A 13,884-nucleotide genomic window follows, 5' to 3' on the forward strand; every position below is an offset into this window, starting at 1 on the left:
TTATCAAAAGCATATTATGTGTCAGATGTTGGTCTTGGTGATCAAAAATAGACAAAAATTCCTTCACCCAGTATCACAGATCAGGCATAGACTTGTCCTTGGGAACGGGCAGTGAGGAAACATTGCCCAGGCCAAGTCTCAGAGGTGGACACAGACAGATAAAAAGAGAGGACAAGGCTGGGAAGTCTGTTCCTTTCCTTTCCAAGACCAGGCTGGGGAGTGATGGAGGGAGGAGGGGATTAAAGAAAGAAAAAGAAAAAAGGAAAGGAAAGAAGGAGAGCAAGAGGTGGAAGAAAGAGGAGAGAGAGAGACTCCTTCCTGGCTGAATCTGTGGAAATGTGGACGGCCCCACTAGCAGCTGTGGTCGTGACTGCTCTTAGGAAACACTTGACTGTTTGAATGTTCACAGAGCAGTTAGGACAGTGCCTGGACACAGGGCAAATCCCTGGGGCCCACTGATAACGACCCCCTGTAACACTGAGGCTGTCTAACTGGATTTTTCTGGTCCCTCCACTTGCTGGCCTGTGTGGATATGAGCAGCTCACCCGAGCCTCCTCTGTGACAGAGACAGGGCTGACCCTCTCAGAGTCACTGTGAGGACTGAATAACACAGGAGAGGTGAGGAGTTGATGCACAATAGGTGATAAGGAAATGGATTAGTTCCCTAGAGCTGCTGTGACAAATTAACACAAACTGTGTGGCCTCAAACAGCAGAAATTTATTCTTTCACAGTTGTGGAGGCAGGAAGACCACAATCAAGGTTTCAGCAGGCCCACGCACCCTCGCAAGGCTCTAGGGAAGAATCCTTTCTTGACTTATCTGGCTTCTGCTGTTTGCCAGCAATCCTTGGCGTTTCTTGCCTTGTGGCATCATAACTCCAATCTCTGCCTCCACTGTCACACGGCCTTCTTCCCTACATGTTTCTGTGTCCAAATTTCGCTCTTTGTATAGGACAGCAGTCACTGGATTTAGGGCTCCTCGCCCCACCCTCCACCCGGCGAAATACGTCTGTCCTCATACTAACTTGGTCATGTCTCCAAATAAAATCACATTCACAGGTATCAGGAGTGAGAACCTGAATAAATATTTTTGGGGGACATAATTCAACCCACAACAGCAAGTATTCATTGCCAGCATTATTGGACCCCCTGATGTTCCCACTGTCCATCTCCAATCCCTACCTTCCTCCTGAGCTCCAGACCATCTCCAGCTGTCTCCTGCATGCTGGTCTCCATGGGGAGTCCCAGAGACCCTTGAGCTCCCAACATGTGACTCTGACATAATTGTCTCCATCATGGCCCTGCCCCCCAACACTTGAGAGAAATGAAAACATACGTGGAAAAAACTTGTAGAGGGCCGTCCCCGTGGCTTGGCAGAGAGGTGCACACGCTTCACTAATGGCGGCCCGGGTTCAGTTCCCGGGTGCGCACCGACGCGCCGCTTCTCCAGCCATGCTGAGGCTGTGTCCCACATACAGCAACTAGAAGGATGTGCAACTATGACAACTATCTACTGGGGCTTTGGGGGGAAAAAAAGTAGGAGGATTGGCAATAGATGTTAGCTCAGAGCCTGTCTTCCTCAGCAAAAAGAGGAGGATTAGCACAGATGTTAGCTCAGGACTGATCTTCTTCACTAAATAAATAAATAAATAAATAAATAAATAAATAAATAAATAAAAATAAAAATAAAACTTGTGGAATTATGTGCACAGCGGCTTTATTCATAATTGCCAAAATCTGGAAACAAACCCAAAGCTCATCAACAGAAAAAAATGTAAACAAACTGTGATACACTGAAAACCTACTCAGCAATGAAGGAACAAAGTACTGATACACACACACAATGGATGAATCTCAAAAAACTCAATACTGAGTGAAAAAGCCACTTGAGTACATACTGCATGATTCTAATTATAGAAACCAATTATAATATTTATAAAGTTCATTTTTTCCAAACATTGATCCACTTGTTCTACCACGTTGGTTGAAATGTCCTTCCTTTCCAAAAGGAATAGACTAGATGCTGTTCAGTCCATCGTGTATAATGTGCGGGTCTATTTATGGACTCTGTTATGTCCACACCACACTCTTTTGATGACTCTACTTCATAGAAAAGTCTGATGTCTCCAACTGTGGTCTTCTTATCCTAGACTGTTTTCCTATTCTAGGTTTTCACATTTCCATATAGATTTTAGAATCAACTTCTCAATTTATATGTTATATATATATATACACATAAATCAATATGGAGAAAAGTGACGTCTTAACAAAACTGTGTCTTCCATCCATGAACATGGTATATCTCTTCATTCGTTTGGATCTTCTTTAACTTCCCTCAGCAATGTTCTGTATTTTTCAGTGCAAAAGTATTTCATGTTTAAATAAAAAATTGTTCCTTGGTCCTTTATGTTTTTGCAGTGCTATTATAAATTTGTTGGAGTCCTTTTGTAGAGAATTTTTCGTGTCTCACCCAATCTTTGATTTCTTTCCACAACGACTACTTTATGAAGTTACTGCTGAGATATAGTCCTGTCTTTGTGTGGGTGCTGAAGGGCAATTTTGGGATGATTTGCTTCATTCATCAGAAGGTAATGTGATCGTTTGAGAACCTTTCTCATTCACTGGGTTTGTCTCTATAGGGGGCGATCATGAGCTGCTACCTGACTGTCCCATTGCAATGCAAATGTCCACCTCTTGGGCTCAGCTCTCAAAGACACAGGAAGATGATGGCCCGGTGCATAGACATTCCAGGAGGAGGGATCTCAATGTGCAAGGTCTGAGGTCTGACGCTGGTCCCCTCCAGAGTCAGGAGAAATTCCCAGCAGGACCTTACTGTCCAAAGCACGGTGACCCAGCATGTGTTCAGAATACACTTTGTGGCAGATGCTCTGATAGGATTTTACGCCCAAAATTCTCATTATGAACTTGCAGGTAGGGCTTCCCATCCCAGTTTCACAGATTAGGAAATTGAGGCACAGAGACGTAGGAGTCAGTTTGTCACTTCCTTTGTAAACAGGTAGCATGGATGCAAACTCGAACTCTTTGGTTCCAAAGTCTGTGTTCTTTACACTATTACAGGGAATTTTTACTCTAAGTCAGGGGCAATCAGGCCCTGACTTTTTCTTTGCCCCGCAAGAGCTGTGATCTCTCAAGCCAGGGTCGAGTCTCTGCAGTTTCTCATTTGTGGATCTTGATCTCTGAGTACTCACTAGCAGTGGACTCCTGTTCCTGTGGATCCCGAGGCTTCATCCCATGAAAGCTGAGGGATGCATAATGGAGATGTTCTTCCTCCCCTGAGCAGTGGGCAGCCACATCTGGGGGAGGGTGGTCTGGGAAGCTGCTCTCCTGGGATTCAACCAGGGGACCCTGAGTGGAGGGAGAGAGAAGGGAGTCAGAGCAGAACAGTAAGGACAGGATGAGGCAGCGAGTGTCCAGGAGGGAAGCCCATGTATTCCCTCATCCATCCATCTCACATACATTTTTCTTGACATCTCATTCATTCATGCTTTCCTTGAATAGTTAATATTATAGAACACGTTATTTGGTGCTTGCTAATCTCATGAACTTCCCACAACTACCCCAGAAGGAAGATATTATCATTGTCTTCATTTTATACATATGAAAACTGAGGTTATCAAAGTAAGCAGCATGCTCAAATTCCCTGATGAAGGTTCCAACCTGGTAGCATAGCGGTTAAGTTCATGCACTCCACTTGGCAGCCCTAGGTATGCAGGTTCAGACCCAGGGAACGGCATCCCACATATAAAGTAGAGGAAGATGGGCACGGACGTTAGCCCAGGGCCAATCTTCCTCAGCAAAAAGATGAGGACTGGCATCAGATGTTAGCTCAGGGCTGATCTTCCTCACCAAATAAAAGTCCCTGATGAAACCAGGATCCAATCCAGTTCTTTCTGACCACAAAGCCCGAGGCCTCCTATGTTTGAGGCCCTGAGCTGGGTGCTGGATGTTCTGTGGTGGACACAGCAGACACAGGCCCTGGCTTCTTGCAGCTGACTCTTTAATTGAGGGAGGCAGCGAAATATGAGTTAAGCAAATAAATATCTAATTGTGAATTATGATATGTTGGACAGGAACTGGGTAAGTGAGAGAGGATTATAGGGCCTTGATTCAGGCATAGCACCTGCCGTTGGAGAGCTCGCAGTTTGGTGGGAGGACAAGTCAGTCAAAGAAATTATGTGCCTGTGGTAGGCAGAATAACAGCCCCCTAATGGTGGCCATCCAAGGCGATGTCCAAGCCCTAATCCCTAGGAACCTGTGAATGTGTTAGACTACATAAGGAAAAGGGACTTTGCAGATGGAATTAAGTGAAGGATATTGAGATGGGGACATTCTCCTGGATTATTTTGGAGAGCCCAAAGTAATCAAAACGGTCTTTACATGGGAAAGGAGGCAGAGAGAGATTTGAAGACACTGTGCTTCTGGCCTTGAAGATGGAGGAAGGGGCAACGAACCAGGGGAGGCAGGCGCCCTCTAGAGGCTGAAAAAGGCAAGAAAATGCATTTTCCCTGGGAGCCCCCAGAAGGAGGCATTTCTTACCAATGCCTTCATCTTAGCCCAGTGAAACCCGTTTTGGACTTGTGACCTCCAGAACTGTAAGATAATAAATTCATGTTGTTGGAAGCCACTGAAGTTGTGGTGATTCATCACAGCAGCAACAAGAAAGTAACATAGACTCACATGGAGGAGAGTGACTGGTGCTGCCAAGGAGCATCCTTCTCTGTTGCTCCTCTTGACAAGAGGACACTTCACCAGAATTGTTAATATTTTTACCCGTCTCATTCTCTTCATTATTCAAATTAAGATTCACACACACACACACACACACACACACACCCGCTTCACGACAATGCTCTTATCAAGCACACCAGTGACCTCTGCTGGTGAAATCCAAATAGCCATCTTTCAGTCCTCACCTCTCTGGACTTTGCAGCAGCTGGTGACTCGACTGCACACCTCCCCTAAAGGAAAGCCCCTTTAGACTTAATTACAAGACATCACACTTTCTGGGTCCATTGACATAGCTGGAAGCCCCCTTGCTGGATTCTCCTCATCTCCCTGCCCCTAAATATCTGAGCGGCCCCGAACTCTTTCCTTCTTCAACTTTATTTCGTGACCTCATCCACTACATTGGCTTCAACTCATCTAATAGGCTGATGACTCCCACATCCGTACCTCCAGCTCCTTCTCCTCTCTGGAAAGACTTTGATCCAAAGGTATACTTGAAATGCCCATTCCCTGTCAAAACAAACAGAAAACTCAACATATTCAGACTGAACTTCTCCTTTTCTCCCCCAAATCTCTTCCTCCAATCATCTCAACCTCAGTGATTGGTGCCTCCATATTTCTGGCTGCTCAGTGCAGAAATCTAGGAGTCATCCTTGACCCCTTTCTGTCACTCACACCACACTCCCAATCCATTAGCAACTTTCAGTAGCCTTAGCTTCAGAATTCACCCAGAATCCGATCAGGCCCCACACTCATGCCATCCTGGCTCCAGCCACCATCATCTCCTGCCTGGAATGTTTCACCAGCCCCTTTTCTAACTTCCTTGATATACACAGTCTCTCTGTGAACAGCAGCCAGAGGGATCCTGTGAAAATGAAAGTGGGATCAGGTTCCTCTTCTGCCCGAAAGTCTCCAGATGCCCACAGTGTCCTGCATGTACAGACGTGATGTACACACACGCTGACTTCCCCAAACTCATTTCCTGCTTGTTGGCCCAGCCTCCCTCTGTGTAATCACTCGGAAGTCCTTGCTGCTCCTCACTCACTGGTCAGCCTCCTGTGTCTGATTGTTTTCACCTCCTGTTCACTCTGCCTGGAGGGGTCTTGGATCACACAGTCAAATTGAAAACTCTTGAGCCTCCTTCATGCCTTTGCTCATACATCACTAACAAAACCACAAGCCAACCTACGGAATGGGAGAGAATATTTGAAAATCATGTAACAGATAAGGGGTTAACATCCAGAATATATAAAGAACTCCCACAAATCAACAATAACCACGAAAATAAACCTGTTAACAAATGAGTACAGAAATTGAATTAGACATTTCCCCAAAGAATATATACAAATGGCCAATAAGAATATTGAAAGATGCTTAACATCACTAATCATCGAAGTGCAAATCAAAACTACAATGAGATATCACCTCACACCCATTAGAATGACAACTATAAAAAAAAGTGTTGGTGAGGATGCAGAGAAATTTGAACCCTTGTGCACTGTTGCTGGGAATGTAAAATGGTGCAGCCACTATGGAAAACAGTACGGAGGTTTCTCAAAATATTAAAAATGCAATTGCCATATGATCCAGCAATTCCACTTAGGAGTATTTATCCAAATGAACTCAAAGCAGAATCTCCAAGAGATATTTGCACACTCATGTTCCCTGCAGCATTATTCACGGTAGCCAAGAAGTGGAAGCAACTCAAATATCCAGTGACAGATGGATGGATAAAGAAAATGTGGTGTGTACATAGATTGGGATATTATTCAGCCTTTACAATGAAGGAAATCCTGTCACATACTACAACATAGATGAACCTTGAGGACAGTATGCTAAGCGACATAAACCAGTCACAAAAAGACAAATACTGCATGATTCCACTAATATGGGGTGTCTAGAGTAGTCAGGCCCATGGAGACAGAAAGTAGAATGGCGTTTGCAGGGGCTGGGGTGGCAGGGGAAGTGGGTAGTCAACGGGTACAGAGTTTCAGTTTTGCAAGATGGAAATGTTCTAGAGATCTGTTGGACAACTGCCCACTTAAGAATCATTATGATGGTAAATTTGTTATGAAATTTTCACAACAAGAAATAAATAAATCGCAAGAGCACGCCACAAGCCATCTCCTCAACACTGTCTCTTCTCTGTACCCTGCATTTTCCCCAAAGCACACGTCTACCTTGCACATTCTATTCACTTATTTGTTGTTTGCTTTTTTTTTTTTTTACTAGTTTGATTATCACCCTCTGCCTAGAAAACAACTTCTTTGAGCCAAGATTTTAGATATTTTTCATGATGGGTCTCTGCCACCTACAGTGCTCGTCACTCGGTAGTTGCTCAATAACATTTTCTGGAGGAATTGGTGAATGAAAAGGTGCATGTTACCCTGCTGTCAAAACCATCCAAAAGCCCCCAGTCACACTCCAAATGCAATAAATAAGTGAAAACTGTGACACGTCCATCAGAGCATGGAGGATGAACAGGAATGAATGAGTGGAAACGGGGAGGGAAGAGCTTTAGAGGAGGAACAGCCCATGCAGAGACCCAGAGGCACAAGTAACCTTGTTCTGACTGATGACGATGAAAAGTCCAGTGTGGATGGAGTGTGAGTGGGAGGTGGGGGGAGTAGAGGAAGTGGCCTGGACAGTGGGGCTGGGATCAGGGTGAGGCAAGTGAGGGTCTCGTCCAAAATGAAAAACTAAAATGGGAGCTAAAATCCTCATTAATTGAGATTAACAACATTTGAATACAAGATTTTTTAAATCAAAACGAATGCAAAAAATCCCTTGCAGAACCAAATTCAATACTTTAAATAACCCAGGATTAGTAAGAGTGCCCTTCTGGAACAACTGGAGCCTGAGACAGAGGAATAAATGTGCCTCCATATACGTGTTTTTATGTATTTTAATGGTCAATTTTCTCAAAACATTAAAATAATTGAAATATTACTGAAAATCTGAAAATGCTGTGTATTAAAACATTCTTGTAAGTTTTAAAGGTTTTGTGCATACCCGAATGAGAATTTATTACAATTGTGATTTCATGCCTTTACTGGAAGCAAACACAGGCAGAATATTTTCAAAATCTCCTTCTCTGCCTCTCTCGTTTGCAACTGAGAATGCTGCCACGTGTGACAATGTCTCTTGACCAAGTTATGATCTTAAATAATTATTAACTAACTTCATTATACTCATCCTACCATTATTTATATTTTTGATATTTCACTCATCATGGATTTTTTTCATTAATTTTGATTTTTAAAAATACTGCCTTAAAGTAGTATCTCGATTGCTGAGATTTTGGACACCTTTCTAAGTTTTGCATTTCAAGCAAGTGCCTCACTCTCCTCACCCTAACCCTGGGCCTTCTGGAGAGGTAGGTGCTGAGAGGTCAGAATATGCAGGGCTGTGGGCCGAGGAGTTGGAGCTTCATTCTCTAGGTCAGGGGTCAGCAAACTACATACAGCCCTGGGTCCAATCCGGCCCAACGCCTGTGTTTGTAAATAAAGTTTCGTGGGATCACAGTCATGCTCATTCATTTACTTATGGTCTAAGGCTGCATTCATGCTGCAAAAGCCGAGTTAAGTGGCTGCAACGGAGACTCTACGGCCCAAAAAGCCAAAAATATTTACTCTCTGGCCCTTGATAGAAATACTTTGCTGGCCTCTACTGTAGATGATGGGGGCAAACAGAAGTCTAAATGCAGAAGAACTGGACAATGATGGCTTTTAGATGATCACTCTGTGTAGGGCAAGGGAGATGAGGGGCAGGGAGATGAGGCGTCCAGGAAAGAGGTCCTGAAGCCTGAGCAATGACGGGGGTCAAGACGGAGACTGATGCTAGCTGTTCTTAGGAGGAAAAATGGACAAGATGTGGTGAATTTGGGCTGTAGCAGAAGAAAGGGAGGATAGGGAGAAGGTGACTCCTCCATTCCTGACCTGAAGGGAAGAGGAGGGGCTGTCATGTTGTCAGCAGGATGAGGATCCGACTTGAAGGGATGAGGAGGAGGAGATGAGGAGAGGAACTTTGGCCATACTGAGCAGGATAATCCAGGGAGTCACCCTGGGAGAGGTGTCCAGGCACAATGTTGGATGGAGAGAAGTCCAAGTAACTCACCTGAGAGACTGACCCCATGACAGCGTTTGCACCCTCCGTGCCCGCGTCACCCACATCCTCTGCTGGCCTGGCCACTTTCTTCCTGTGGGACCTGACTCTGAGTGAAGAGACCAGAGAGCCTTTCAGTCGTTCCAGCTCAGGGTGCAGTGGGCAGACTGATCCCCTCCTCTGTTCTCTCTTAGGGGCTGGAGGGGTGACTGAGGTGGGAGAGGGGTGGTCCTGTCCCAGACACCCCAGGGTTGAGAACAGGCTCCCCCTCCTGGACAGTGGGGCCCGGGGTTTGTGACAGTCTCACCAGGGTGCCGGGACCTCCTTCCTGCCCTTGCTTCAGGCTCTGGACCCACCCAGTCCCCCAGCTTTGGCTTCAGGGATCCGTGGCTGCCTGCCCTTCCCACCCCAGGGCTCTCCCTCCCTCCCCAGGTCCCTGCTCACATGATGACGATGACGCAGAAGGACAGGAAGAGCAGGGCTGTAGCACCTGCTCCTCCCACGGCCCCCAGCACCACTCCTGATAAAGGCCACGCTTTTCCTGCAGAGGATTGGATTATTAGTGTTTCCCTCTGAGAACTCGGTCTCTTCTCCTCCCACTCCCTGTAGGACCCCACACTTCTGTGTTCAGGCCACTCTGCCATGAGCAAGAACAGGCTCATGGGCTGCGGGTGGGGGTTAGGGTGAGGAGAGTGAGGCATACAAGAGCTGATTTGCAGCCTGTCTTTAATTAGAATGCTGTCATTTTGCAAACGAAACCAGAATCAAGATGAACAGACAAGCCACTAGCTGGGAGCGAATATTTGCAAAACATACATCTGACAAAGGGTTGATCTCCATAATATATAAAGAACTCACACAACTGAACAACACAAAAACAAACAACCCAATCAAAAAATGGGCAGAGGAAATGAACAGACACTTCTCCAAAGAAGATATACAGATGGCCAATAGGCACATGAAAAGATGTTCAACATCACTAATCATCAGGGAAATGCAAATCAAAACAACACTAAGATACCACCTCACGCCCATTAGAATGGCTATAATCACCAAGACAAAAAACAAGTGTTGGAGAGGATGTGGAGAAAAAGGAACCCTCATACATAGCTGGTGGGAATGCAAACTGGTGCAGCCTCTATGGAAAACGGTATGGAGATTCCTCAAAGAATTAAAAATAGAGATGCCCTATGATCCAGCCATCCCACTACTGGGAATCTATCCAACGAACCTGAAATCAACAATCCAAAGAGGCTTATGCACCCCTATGTTCACTGCAGCATTATTCACCATAGCCAAGAAGTGGAAGCAACCTACGTGTCCCTCGACTGACGATTGGATTAAGAAAATGTGGTATATATATACAAAGGAATACTACTCGGCCATAAAAAAGACAAAATCGGCCCATTTGCAACAACATGGATGGGCCTGGAGCGTATTATGTTAAGTGAAATAAGCCAGAAAGAGAAAGACAAACACTGTATGATCTCACTCATATGTGGAATATAAACCAACACATGGACAGAGAAAACTGGACTGTGGTTACCACGGGCAGTGGGGGTGGGGGGTAGGCACAAGGGGTGAAGGGAGTCATATATATGGTGATGGACAAACAAAAATGCACAACTCAAAATTTCACAATGTTAAAAACCATCAAAACATCAATTAAAAAAATGTTGTCATTTGTTCTTTGTGGAGTTTATTTTGTATTTTTAAAATACTCTTTTAAATACTCTATTGCAATATTATTTCTCCTGATTCCTGAGGTTTTTCCGTTCTCCTTAAGTTTTATGGTGAAGAGGAGAAACTCACTTGCCTGACCCTCGTCCCAACCCCCAAAGAAAGGGCCTTGTGTCCCCAGACACACCAATCCAGGCCCCAGCCCCTCTCCTCCAAGACCCACCTCCTTCCCTGGCTCCGCCTCCAGCCCTCGCCCCACCCCACAGCCCTGTCCCGGCAGGAAGACGACAGTGATCCTCTGAGTCCTAGGGAAATTCCAGGCCTCAAAACCCAGCACAGAGCAGAGCTGAGCTCCCCTCTGAAGCTCAGGGGGCTGCTGGCTGGACTGTGGGGTGGGGTGGGTGCTCTCCTCCTCCTCCAGCCCCTCCCCCATCCACCGGTGCACTCACTCTGCAGAGAGAGGCTCAGGGAGACGTGCATGGAGCCCTGAGGGTGCTGAACTTGGCAGGTGAATTCACCTTCATGCCCTGACTCCACCCGGGGCAGCTCCAGGACCCCAGGGTTCAAGGGCTGTGAGGGGCTCAGGGTCTCGCTCCCACGGGCCCAGCTCAGCCTGGCTGGGGGGTTGCTGTCGACCACACAGACCAGGCTCAGGCACTGGCCCTCCAGGACTGAAAGAGATGAGCCGTTCCTCAGGACTGTGAGTGCTGAAGAAGAAGAGACAGAGGGTCAGAGAGACAAAGAGATGGAGAGAAAATAAAATGATGCAGGAGACCTGATGAGGAGGACAGACACGCAGACGTAATTTGAAGTGCAGGGAAATGCACACTTTGACCCCTCACTTGTGGAATGTACACTTGTCCACCCTCCGTGCGGAGCAACTTGACCATATCTCTCAAAATTAGAAAGAGCATAGGAAGCAGCCATATTTTGCTTTTAGGAAGTTACCCCACAGACACACACACACACGTCAAAGGAGACACAAGAGTATTCATTTCAATGTTTCTGTTAATAGAATAAAACAAATGCCGCAATTTTCCATTAACAGAAGATGCACACAAATCAGAATCCAGCCAGGCCGTGGAATACAGCACAGTCACAGGGAAGAATGGGGACAGTCTGTACTACTGACGTCAAATGACCCGTAAGATCCTTTAGGTGAAGAAACCAAGGCCCAGAACAGCCTGTGAACACTGATCACTTCCTGGGAGGGAACTGGGCATCTGAGGACAGACTCTGCTGTGCATTGTGAATTTTAGACCATGTGAATATATTACCTGTTCAAAAATACTTAAACAGTTGTTAGGGAAAATAAAAAGATCAGACTGGAGGAGTCTTCAGGAGATGGGTGACAAGGGGCCTTGAGAGATGCGCTCTGCTGTGTGAATGTTGCCCTGTTCTCCTTGTGGAGCTGAGAAGGCGGTTGGAGACGTCTGAGGGGGGTGACGGGGCCGATGTGGAAAGATGCCCACAGCTCCTTCCTACCTGTGCTGTTTCCTTGGAAGACAGTGACGGTCAAGTTCTGTGGAGAGTCTGGCACAGAAAGACAAGGTGGTCCCGCATCAGTGGTGAGGGCTGGGTGGACACGGGTCCTTGTCCCCAGGAGCTGCATAAATGGGGGAAGGGTGGATGTAGGCATCCTCCTGACCCCCTCCCAGCCTAGATTCTGGGACCCACCACCAGTATCTGAGACCCTGACACCCCCATCCTCACTGCCCTCAAGATCCGGGCATCCTGGCCCAGCACTCACAGGTGACGTTGAGCTGGATGGTCCTTTCCACAGTTAGACCGGTTCTGGGGAACTTCACCTGACAGGTGAGGTTGGTGCCATGGTCTTGGGGCCGTGGGGTGAGGGTGAGCACCGAGGAGAAGCGGGTCCTGGGGCCCGGCGAGGTGAGGGCAGCCGACATCCAGGAGAAGATGGGGGGCGTGCCCTGCTCACAGGCCCAGGGCACAGAGCAGGTCAGGTTCCTGGGGCGGCTTGACTCCAGGGTCTCCGGGATGAAGATGTCGGGTGTGTGGGTCAGGGCTGGTGAGGAGATGGGGAGACACTGGGATCAGGAGGGAAAGTCTGAGGAGCGGCCCTGAGAGAAGCCTCAGGCTTTGGTCCAGCTCTTCCATTGGACCCCTGACCTGTTTTACCCCCAAACCCCTCCCAGGATGGTAAGTCCCCTCTCTGCTCCACTCTGGGACCCCCATGTCCTTCCCCGGTGGCGATTCCTGGAGCCAGCGCCTTACCCGTCACATTCACAGAGAGCTGGTTACTTGTGTAAGAATATATCACACTTCCTCTCTCCACTCGAAAAAAATATTTTCCGTCATCTGTCCTCCTGGCATCTCTGATGTCCAGAGAGCAGTTGTATCTCCGGGGGTCCCCAAGGAGACGGAGTCGGCCCCGGGTCTCCTCCTGCACTTCTCGATATGGGTTGTTTGTGGCCACAGGAGCATCCTGGCCTACTCTGGCCCCTTTCCGGAACCAGTAGCCGTGAGCTGGGGTAAAGTCATTCCAGCCATCCCAGGGGTAGGAGAAGTAGCAGGGCACCCGCACACACAGACCCTCCTGCACCGTCACTGACTCTTGCACTTGCAGCCAGTAATACTTCTCCAGCTCCCTCTTGCCCTCAGCCCCCTCCCTCCACCAGAGCAGGGCCAGAAGCAGCAGCAGCAGCATGTCTGGGCTTGGCGGTTCCAGGTTCCCCGAGAAAGTCCGTTTCTTAAGGTTCTCTCTCAGGAACTAAAAGTTGCAGATTTAGAGGAAGCTCCAACAGGAAGATGAGAGTGAGGTCAGAACAGTGACCCTGCTCAGAGGAGGAACTTCACATCCAGACACCGTTGGGGCAGGGACAGCCCTTGCAGTCAACCATCGACCTCCCATGTCCACTCCTGGGACCCTGGGTCAGAATGATGAGAGCCTCACCCAAAATCACACCCCATGCAGGGCCTGAGCCCCGTCTCTTGCCTCCTTGTGAATCCCCTTTCCCACACCGATCATTTTCTGCCAAGTGAAAATTGGTGCCTTCTGGCCAGAACCCCTGAGTCTGCGTGTGGAGGCCATTCCAGCCAGGAGTAGGACTCAGGGAACCAAGGTATAAGGGAGACCAACTGACTTCCTTCCCTCAGCATCCACATAGTGGGCATCCCCACTCTGCACATGAGGTCACACACCAGCCCTGGACGCAGCCCTGAGTCACCCCCAGTGGGGAGACAATAGGTGTCTGGGCACCTGGAACTCCCTTTGACAGGGGCTGAAAAGGGGGGCACACAGGCAGTGTGGGGTGTCGCCCTCCCTGCAGGTTGGAGGTTGTGTCTCAGGATGACGGGCAGAGGGGACACTCAGACGGTAGAGGCCAGGATT

At 47.6% G+C, this 13,884-nt stretch overlaps 1 protein-coding gene across 4 annotated transcripts; it reads right to left on the minus strand.

Annotated features, from left to right (window-relative positions):
* Nucleotides 1-1,699: 1,699 nt before the first annotated feature.
* Nucleotides 1,700-13,256, minus strand: LOC106800121 (sialic acid-binding Ig-like lectin 8). 4 transcript variants are annotated; one of them, XM_087421263.1, is made up of 8 exons: nt 12,768-13,256; nt 12,280-12,558; nt 12,015-12,062; nt 10,979-11,236; nt 9,294-9,390; nt 8,862-8,958; nt 5,193-5,255; nt 1,700-3,365 (listed from the first exon to the last, which is right to left on the minus strand). In XM_087421263.1, the coding sequence occupies exons 1-8, from the start codon at nt 13,198-13,200 to the stop codon at nt 3,177-3,179; spliced, it is 1,464 nt and encodes a 487-aa protein (XP_087277389.1). In that variant the 5' UTR covers nt 13,201-13,256; the 3' UTR covers nt 1,700-3,176. The 4 variants fall into 4 exon arrangements, 2 of the variants coding, with proteins under 2 accessions (XP_087277389.1, XP_087277390.1); XR_015549432.1 differs by having other exon boundaries at nt 3,290-3,365; nt 4,934-5,255; XR_015549431.1 differs by having other exon boundaries at nt 3,293-3,365; nt 4,557-5,255.
* Nucleotides 13,257-13,884: the final 628 nt, after the last annotated feature.

This window comes from Ceratotherium simum, chromosome 33 (assembly GCF_057802395.1).
Source record: "Ceratotherium simum simum isolate JZ-2026a chromosome 33, ASM5780239v1, whole genome shotgun sequence".
In the NCBI taxonomy this organism is placed as follows: domain Eukaryota; kingdom Metazoa; phylum Chordata; class Mammalia; order Perissodactyla; family Rhinocerotidae; genus Ceratotherium; species Ceratotherium simum.